Below are 10312 nucleotides of genomic sequence, written 5' to 3'. Positions count from 1 at the left end.
CCCCCCCCCCCCACCCCACCCCACCCCACCCCACCTTTTCATTTTGAAGGAAAATACTAATTTTGGAAAATAAGAAAGGCCATGGTTTTTGGTTGCGATTGTTTTAATTTTCTTGTGTTACCTTTTGGTGTAATGTGCAGGAGTAGGAGTAGGAGCCCGCTCCATGGCTTTAAGCAGGAATCAGATCTCCTGAGAGATGGAAGTAGCAGTGGATCAGGAGTCTCAGCTACGACATGTAATGATTTTGCTGCAGGCAGGTGTAGGAGAGGTAGTCAGTGCAGGTTTCTTCATCAGGATAGCAGTGATTATGAGGTTCGGAGGCACTCAGAACATGGTCGAGCTGACAACTTGGGAGGCAGGCACGATGATGGTAGGCATCTAGAATGTGATCGAGTGGAAAGATGGAGAGGTAGGCCTGAGGATAGTGGGAGTTCAGGAAGTGGTCCAGCGGGTAACTGGAGAAGCAGGAATGAGAGAGGATCATTTTCGAGGCATTCCAACAACGATGAGCTACTTGATTACTCCCAGGATATGATTTCACATGGTTATGGGGACAGCGAGAAGCATAAGCCTCCAAGGAACGACAGATCTACCAATCGCTGTAATGATTTTCTGAGAGACAAGTGTTGCAGGGGATCATCATTTAAATATGCTCACCATGATGTCTTAGGTGATGGACATGGTGGATGGTCTAAAAAAGATGTGACAAGAGACTGGGTCCATGACAAAAGGGAGGCACATGAGTATGATCATGGACGTAGAACCTTTAGAAATAATGGTATTCCTTGCAAGTATTTTGCCGCTGGAAATTGCCGCAATGGGGCACATTGCAGGTTCTCTCATGATGGTGCAGAACATTGCAGTCCTGAAGACAGGTCTCAGGGTGATAGGTGGGGCCATAATTTGGATACTGAGGAGAAGTCATGTGGAGTTCCAAACTGGAGTGATACTGCAGCGGCCCCAGATGTAGCCAAGGATGATAGCTGCAGGTGCAATGTGGACGATAAAGACAATTCATTTCGTGGTCCCAAATGGAGTGATACAGCAATTGGCTCTGATGTTGCCAAGGATCACAGGTGGGGCCATAATTCAGACATTGAACCAAATTCATGGAGAGATCCAAACATGAGTGACGCAGCAGCCGGCTCTGATGTTGCCCAGGATGATAAGTGGGGCCATAGTTTGGGTAATGAACCTAATTCATGGGTAGGTCCAAAATATAGTGACACAGCAGCTGCACCTGATGTTGCTAAGTCTCCTCACTGTAGGACCAACTGTGGGGATGGACAAGTGGGTTTTTATGAACCATGGGCTACTAAGAGGCCTAAAGATCAGTGGGGCCATAGTTCTGATAATGAGAACAGACCATGGGAAGGTCCAATGCGGAGTGACAAAGCAGTTGGCCAAATCATGTTTAGGACTCCACATCCGAGTGAAAATAATGGTGCAAGCATGAGCATTCCTGAATCAATTGTTGGTAGCAAACCACTTGATGTTGCTGATACTTCTGCTGCAGCAGCTGTCATGGAGCGGTATCCTTTCTACATTGAAAAAAAAGAACACAGACAGTTTCCAGAAGATTCACAATCTCGAACTCCATATGGGATCTATTTACCCACCCTTGAACACAAGACAAGTCAAGAAGTTTTACAGCAACATCTCAGTTTGAGAGGAGATACTGTTATTGCGTTCCCCTACAGAGATAGCGATATTCTGCCTATGCTTCCCATGCCTGGGCAAAGATTCAATCATGATGACCAGAGTGGAAGGAGTTCAAGCTTTAACATGATTGGGCAGAGTGAACAAATAGTCCCTCCACACCCTTCAAGTGGACAAACTTTGAACCTTAGCGGGATAAAACAGACAATTATGCCCGAGTCATCTTCAAATAAACAAGGTCAAACACTAGTTCATATGGGTGGGCATATTACTAAATCTGAAACAGAGGATGCCAAAACATCAAAAGTAACTTCTTTAGCTCTGCTTACTCATAATGTAGTAACCAGTGAGCAGGCAATGAATACCCTTTCAGCGTCATTGGCTCAGATATTTGGAAATGGGCAGCAGCTTCCACTATTATATGCTGCTTTAAACCCCCCTAATTCTATTGGCTTGGTTCCTTCCCAACAAAGCCCTGCAGCAATGAGCACAGCAGTTACTTTACTGCCCAATGATCCTAATCAAATCACCTGGTCTCAAAAGCCATATGATCCTAGGGTCAGCATTGAATCAAGCAGGCTTGTCACCAGTAACCAACCCCCAGGGTTTTCATCAAGTCCTTTTGAACAGAATAAAGTAGCTGAACAAATGCCTTTGAAAAGTTCTTTTCCATCATGGCTTAAGAATAAATCTTCCGATGACACACTTAAGCATGAGTCTCAGCAGCTGGAGACAGTTGCAGCATGTGAGGCTGTGGTAAAGAATGATAAAGCTGATCAGGGAAATAAGGAAGAAAATATTCATTCGGAGGACATGAATGTTGATGGTCATGTTGATGAAGAATGCAAAAGGAAGAAGGACTCGAAGGCTATGCGCATGTTAAAATTTGCACTAGTGGAGTTTGTTAAGGAGATTCTAAAGCCCACATGGAAAGGAGGACAAATGAGCAAGGAGGTTCACAAAACCATAGTAAAGAAAGTTGTTGATAAAGTGATTGGTACAATTGAAGAAGCTCATGTCCCTCAGACACAAGAGAAAGTCGATCAATATCTGTCATTTTCTAAACCCAAGCTTATGAAACTTGTACAGGTCAGTACCAATTAATTTCTTACTTAAAATCTGGTAAAAATTCTATTGATTCTAATGCTTAAATTTGGTCTTGCTTCTAAGTCTTTTTTTTTTAATTATTTTTTATCTCCTATCTGCAGGCATATGTGGAAAGGTATTTGAAGAGTGACCATGCTGGAAAACCTTAATTGTTACTTCTTGTTGTATCAAACATGATAATAGGACAAATCATGGGTTTTTTATTGTATATTGTGGTCTTAGCTTCCTTGACTGTAGCAGTATGATTTTGTGTATTTCCCCTTTTATATATGTGCTCCCTGAGGCACCTCATTTTATTAGAGGGCTCACCTTTTCTGGAGAAAGCATTTCTTCCAGTGATTTGGGAATCTTGTTTTAGTCAATGTTAGCTAAAGTTCAGATTGCATATTGAGAACTTCATGCCTGCTAGTTCAATGGATATGGTTCTTTTTTCTCTCCTTTTTGGGTTGACAATAAATTGTTAAAGCTTGCTTTGTGAGTAATCAGTATTGCTCTGTATTTCTATCCTGCACTTAAACTTTTTATGTGATGCCTCTTATAGAATGTTTTCTCTTTTTTGTTGTTGTTGTTGTTGTTTTTTTTTTATTTTTTTTAAGATTACTCAACTCACCTAAACTTGTCCCAACTAAGCTGGGTTGGTTACATGGATCCTATTTGTCCATTCAAATCTATTGGAAGCCACATTATTTTATCTTGTAGATTAGGGAATTAAAAGCTAGCCCATTCCATTGGGGTAAAGTCTTTGGTCTACACACTGATCAGCACAGCTGACTTGATTTTGTGACATTTGGGACTTCAGGTAAGCTGATGTATCCTGCCTAATCCATTCCTTCAAATGGGATCTTTGTTTGTGTGTCGGTAGAGCATTCGATTGCTGTTCATATGTGTCTGGTTGGTTTTTCTGGAATGACTTTTTTTCCATGTAATTGAAACTAGGATTGAGATTCTTTATGGTAGCACATAGATAGTTTCACTTTTAGTGCCTCTTCAATTTCCATCCATCTATTGCCTTTCTGAGCTCTTTCATGCCACATCTTGGAGCTTCACTTGGTTTTGGCGTAGTCAGTTTTTCCCAGATTTGTTCTCTTTCCCCACACGAATTTTTGAACTGCTCAGATTACATTTTGCAAGTGTTGTCTTCATATCCGCACCTACTGGTTCTTGAAGAGTCTAGCTAGGCTGTCTGACTGAAACTGTGAGTGAACTGCAGATGCTTGGAAGTATTATCTCTATATATTGGTACCGGCTGGTTCATCTGTAAGTGGTTTTCTTTCTGATGAGGATTAATCACTATGGTCTTTAAGTTCATTGGAATTTGATTTCTATGTTGGGTCTTTACGCTTAGGCTTTTCTATAATGGCTTGCACTCGTCAATTCTTTTGCTGCATTTGTCACATAGTGCAAGTAAAGAAGTAGACCAAAAATAGTACTTGATTTGTATATGGATCATAGAATCACCAAAACCGTCTCCAAAAGGCAGAAAGTTTCTTTCTTTATCACACATTCACACTCAACAGAGATTGCTTCACAAAATGTAGAATTTGTTGTCAAGAGAAATACATACCATTCACTTTTTGAGGTACAGAAATACTATTAGAGATCTTAGAAAAATATCTGTTTCTATGTTGGGCTCCCTCCTGTTGGATTTGCAGCAATCTTGAATTTGTAAATTTTCTCTCTTTTTCTTTTGTCCTTACTCAACTTCCTATAGAAAACACCCCAAGGATGATCAGGGAGGCAGGGATGGAGATAGCAGTGGTAGCGGTAGCGATGGTAGCTTTCCAAGGGAGGAGAGAAAAGGTCTTCATTGTTCCTTCAGCTAGATTATATTTTTTTTTTTTTGGGGGGGTGGTGGGGTGGGGGAGGTAATACAACCTGGGAAGCACAGGAGCAAGGAATATGCTCAAGAAATACAAAAATAGAGAAGATTAAAAGTATACTATCAGTGTTAACAGCCGTGTCTCGGTGGTGTAACAAGATAGGTTACATCTTAAGTCGGCAGGCACATTATAGATTAGCACAAGAAGATTTTGTTTGGAGAAACTGGATTTTGATTTAGATAAAAAAAAAGCATATATGATGCTGTGAGTGCACACCATGGCCAGGAATGAGAAGGGAGTTTAGTCCCACATTGGTCGGATAATATGTGGTTATTAGGCTTATGACATGGGAAGGGCCTCTCCACCCTGAAGTTTGGGCTTTTAGTTGGGTGTTGTTAAATGGTATTGGAGAAGTTTTGATTCTTAGGGTAGTTTACATAGTGTCTTTAGTCCTCCAGTCACAACTTGGAACCTAATTTTTAACTCCATTGGTTTCTTAGAGATACTTAGATCTGTTTGTGAGACAACTCAATCTAACAAACAATTTGCCAAACAAAAATTAATTCAGTCATCTTTTTCATGTGTTACTGTTGTGGCATAATCATTAATTATGTAGGTATCCCCTCATAGAGTTGTAGAGATACAGTATGAAAATATGAACCCTATATCTATAACCTTGAGTTTTTCTTTTTTGGTCAGCTAGCCGACCTTACATGCCACATGGGGCTTTGAACTACAATTAAGAGAGAGAGAGAGAGAGAGTACTGTTTAAAGCTAGTTTTAACTGCATGAAGACTTCAGAAGCACTTTTAAGAAGATGCTATTGCAAGCTAGCTAGCTAGCTTGCTTCATTGGTGAAGTCTTTGTTTGAGTTACACAAGAGCTGCAGTTTTTATTTTTAATTTTTTTGATAGGTAAGATCTACAGGATCTGATCACCTCTTACACTTAAGGTGCATTTATTATTTATTAATTATATGTAGTTCCATTAAGTCCTAGAGTTCTTGGGGTAGTTAGGCACAGTGGCACATCCCCCCACCCCCCTCCCACACACACAAGGAGAGAAGAACTACTTCCATTCCTTTAAGAGGGAAAATATGGAGAATTGAATTGAAATGCTAACTTTTTTTTTACCCCTCAACTCATAATTCTTTAGATTAAGATGTAAAAGTTGTTTGGGTCTCACAGTTGGCTTTCAGCCCCAAACATTTCATTCCTTCTTACACCTATAGTGTGAGCTTCTACCTCAGCACGATTTGACATCAATGAGGACAGAATTAATTACAACAGTATCCACCAAAACATATATGCATGTGTTGTCTGTCTTCCTGCCTCTCCTTACAACTAAAAAACTCTCTCTCTCTCTCTCTCTCTCTCTCTCTCTCTCCTTGATAGCGATCCACTTTTCTCATATTATAATTTCCAAAACACCCAAACTTAAGAAGTATATAAATGTGAATATGACTAGACTATAACTATACCACTCTCTCTTGGAATCTCCAAATTAACCAAAATGGGCTTGTTCCAAAACTGAAGCTACAAATTTTATATAAAATATCTTTAAAATGGTAATGTACTTGAACAATTAATTCCTTGTGTACTCTAACACCTTCCACTTGTAAAATCAAATCAACCCCATTTTTAGGTTACTCCTAACATTTTACTATCTACAAACAACATTATTATCAAATTAGATGGTATTAAGTGGGTGTTAGTAGCAGTTAATATTTCACGCATGCATTCCTCGTTATCATAAATTATTATTATTATTTTTTTAAAATTGTTTTGCTGTTTACCAGTATTAAAGAGGTTGCTAGGTGAATACGAGTGAGATTCTGATTTCAAAGAAAATCTGGGTAAGATGCATTTGAAGTTTTGAACTGAACATTAATAGGAACTAGTCGTTAGAAGGAATATCCGTACATCCTTCATTGAATTAAATTTTGGTTGGACTTTAACTGTGGAGCTCTTTTAAGGCCAAAAATATATCTTCTCTGTCATTATGTGCCTATGCATGCCCAATGGTTATAAATATCTTGGTGTGAGTAATTATCTAATAGCCATTTCAGGACCCAGCAAGAGAGAATTAACTTTTTTCTCTCTCATTCCCAATTGGAAGGTTGAAAGTCTCAGCCCTTCCAAGTCCTTTTCTGTGGAACACTATGAGGATCAGCCCAGATTAATCTTATTACAGTAGTATCTCTCTCTCTCTCTCTCTCTCTCTCTCTCTCTCTCTCTCTTTTCCTTATCTACCAAGTGAGAGGACATGTGAGGTGAGATTAGATTCAATTCATCCCCCAACATGTTTTTCCTCTTTAAGAAAAATCTCGTGATTAGGAAAAAAGGAAAAAAAAAACGAAAAAACAAAGTTGGTGAGAGGGAGGGGACTGTAAATGAACCTCTTCAAGGCGCATGACCACCATATCCAAGTTGTTGGGCCTATGACATCAAACATATTCCCCCTCTCAATTAAATCCCGCTCTCAATTATATAAGTAAGGCTAAATTTAACCATTTTTACCTAAAAATGATCAAATAGGTAACGAATAATAGGGTGTCTACAAATCAACCAGAAGAAAAATTGTACCTCCTTGGAGCTGGTGCCGTTTAATCTATTACGAGATTAAATATCAATTCTTATGTGAAAAGGATCTACACCCATCTAACTAGTCAAATTTCAATTTCAAACAAGTTGAGGAGGTGTTCAGTAGTAAGTTCAAAGTGATTAAAATTACAACAATGACATTGGAATATGGAGGCCCAGCGGAGTTGGCCCACGTTGGTTTTTGTCTTTGTTTCTTGGGCCACGACCATGGGGGGTTGTTTCATGCAAGGGATTGGGGCCAGTAGCCTTTGAGAAAAAGTTTTAGGGTTTACATGGAGTATATCGAAAATTTTGTATCTCTTTGCTTCCCTACAAATGTTGCACTGAGGGGTTATTAGGGTTATTGGTAATACAAGGTATGAGTATGGCTGTTGAGTGCGCATATTCTTGGTTACCAACATAGCATGTGCGCATATTCTTGGTAATACAAGTCTATGTTGAGTGCATAATTTGATATAAAGGACCAAGGTGCTGCTAAAATAATCCTAGGTATGGAGATCCATAGAGATTAGGTAAACTGTGAATAACTCAAAATTTGTATATTGAAAAGTGCTAAAACATAATGTGAAATGCAATATCCTACCACAGATGAGGAGGTAGAGAAGATGTCTTTGGTACCCTATGCTAGCGTAGTTAGAAGCTTTATATATGCTGCGGTTTGTAACATGTTAGATTTATCTTATCTTATCAGCGTTTTTAGTTGATACCTGAGTAATCTAGGAAAATAGCATCGGGATGCAATCAAATGGATATTCAAATATTTGAGCTAGACAACAAATCTCATAATCATGTCCAACAGGAAGAGAAGTTCTATAGAACTGGTTGGATATGTTGATGCTTACTATGCTTGTGATTTAGACAAATGGAAGTCTACTACGGGCTATGTATTCACATCAACAATTGTACCTATTTCGTGGAAAGCAATGGTTCATTTTATAGTTGACTTTTACATGATAGAAGTAGAGTACATAGCAACAGTTGAGGTTGCCAAGGGATTTGGTTGACTGGTATGGTTTGTGAGTTGGGTATGGATGAGCAAGAAGGTATGATGATTACTATGCCAAATTGCAATTCCTCTCACAAAGAATCAAGTGCAAGGACAAAGCATATTGATGTGATGTTTCATAAAAGTAGGGAGCTTGTATCAGAAGGAAGCATTCACTTGAAGAAAATCCATACAAATGACAATCTTGCAGATATCTTCATCAGACCAACCACTACAGAGAAGTTCAAGATTTACTTGGACTTTGATTAGTGTTACTCACTACTGAGGGTGAGGGTTGTTTCCCTTTTATAGTGGGGTTACGGTTGTGTACCTTTATGGAGTATGAAGATGAACATATCAACATGCTATTTTCATGGGAGCTTTGTAGAATTCAAGCGAAGATGGATATTGTTGAGGGTTGATATCTTGTATCCTGTAAATTGGGTTGTGGGTTGCCTCTGTATGGCCATTAAAAGCATGTAGAGATTGAGGCCTACATGAGTCGGTACACCTTTGGTGTTTGTCTTGTTTCTTGGGCCACAATGAGCAAGGGGTCCATGCGGTAGTTAGGGTTTACATGGCGTAATTTGAGTGTATATCTTTGTTTCCCTATAAAATTGTAATGCGATGGGGGGGTGGTATTAGTGTTATTGGGAAATCTTTGTAAACACAAAGAGGTGCGAGAAGAGTGTGTGTAACTCTTTCTCCGTTGCTAGTGAAACTGCTCTCATCTCTCCATAGACATAGGTACTTTGTTGAACCACATAAATCCTTGTATTATGGTTGTGTGTGATTATTTCTTTCTTTTTTTTTTATTGTGTTTTCTGGATTGTGAATAGGTTCCAGTTTTTGTAGGGATATTATAGTAATTGATTCTTGACATATAGAAAAACAATTGCGGGAAAAAGAAAAAGAAAAAGAAAAAGAAATTAAGCTTTCCAGAAGTGCATTAAACTTATTTAGTGGGTTAAAATCGTCTGCAATTCGGATCTGGTACAATTCCGTGAAATACCATCTTCAGGGGGTGACACGTGGCTGATACCAATGCAACGGTCCAGATCTGGTACAACTAATAAAACCTTAAATCAGTGAAGAGTCATTTAAATCAGATCTGGACCGTTGCATTGGCATTAGCCACGTGTCACCCCCTGAAGGTGGTATTTCACGGAATTGTACCAAATCCGAATTGCAGACGGTTTTTTTCCTTATTTAGTAGTAGTAGATGATGCGTGAATCAAAAGGAACTATAGTAGAGATGTTAATGGCTTCTTCTTCCATTTATGAGCTCTCAATGAGGCAGTGGAGAGTTTCTCATACATTTTAATGCATGGGACATATTAGTGCATGGAAGAAGAGACATACATGATTCTTGGACCACTGAAGGAAATTTTTTATCAGAAAACCAAACCAGTTCGTTTTCTTTGGAAGAAGAGAGACATGATTCCTGGACCATAGAAGGAAATTCTTGATTTGAAAACCAAATGGGTCCATTTTCTTTTCTTATGCAACTATAGTGTACTCGTTCTTCTTAATCAATTCGGATCCTCAGTCAGTGGGACCAATGGATAAGGCTGAGAGAGAAAATCTCAGACCCCATTTGATGATTTTACAAGACCAACCATCAATTCTCTTCCTTGTACAGCCCAAAACAGCTACATCTCTTTTGTTCAGAGAAAAGTGAGCTAATTTTTGGCCCAAGCTGTCCCATAATGAGTCCACTTGCTATAAGTCTGAACTTATACTAGTGTGGAGTGTGGATCAGAGCTGACAGTCATGAGGGATTCTTCCTTATTTTATACTGTACGATATGATGCATGCTCTCTCTCTCTCTCTCTCTAGACCATGAACATCTCTAGAAAACCCAAGGGCTTAAAGAAATTTACTTTCTTTACCCAGTTTAATATGGTGTTGTGTTTGATTAATAGTTCACCTAATAATAATCACAATAACAAAAACAAATATGGTATTGTGAATGTAAAGTTATTGGAGAAGATAAATCACTTTTGTAGGTTCCTTTATGTTAAATTTCATTCACAAGATCATTTAGAGACTTATAGTACATTAATTTGTTCTTCATCGATCGATCCATGGGTCATACAAGCCAAGTATTCTCTCCTAAACTAGGTATGCAATGGCTT

General features: G+C 38.9%; 1 protein-coding gene across 2 annotated transcripts in view; it reads left to right on the top strand.

The window, feature by feature from the left end:
• Positions 1-3204, top strand: part of LOC122071861 (zinc finger CCCH domain-containing protein 55-like) — a 3710-nt gene extending 506 nt beyond the window's left edge. The window contains exons 2-3 of one of the 2 annotated variants that reach the window (XM_042636313.1): positions 141-2748; positions 2868-3204. In XM_042636313.1, the coding sequence (XP_042492247.1) occupies positions 141-2748; positions 2868-2915 (2656 nt within the window). In that variant the 3' untranslated portion in view covers positions 2916-3204. Of the gene's footprint in view, positions 1-134; positions 2749-2867 lie in introns of both variants that reach the window. The other variant, XM_042636312.1, reaches the window with a different exon arrangement.
• The last annotated feature ends 7108 nt before the right edge of the window (positions 3205-10312 follow it).

The sequence above is a fragment of the Macadamia integrifolia genome, chromosome 2 (genome assembly GCF_013358625.1).
Source record: "Macadamia integrifolia cultivar HAES 741 chromosome 2, SCU_Mint_v3, whole genome shotgun sequence".
NCBI lineage: Eukaryota > Viridiplantae > Streptophyta > Magnoliopsida > Proteales > Proteaceae > Macadamia > Macadamia integrifolia.
This window is presented reverse-complemented; position numbering and strand designations above follow the sequence as displayed.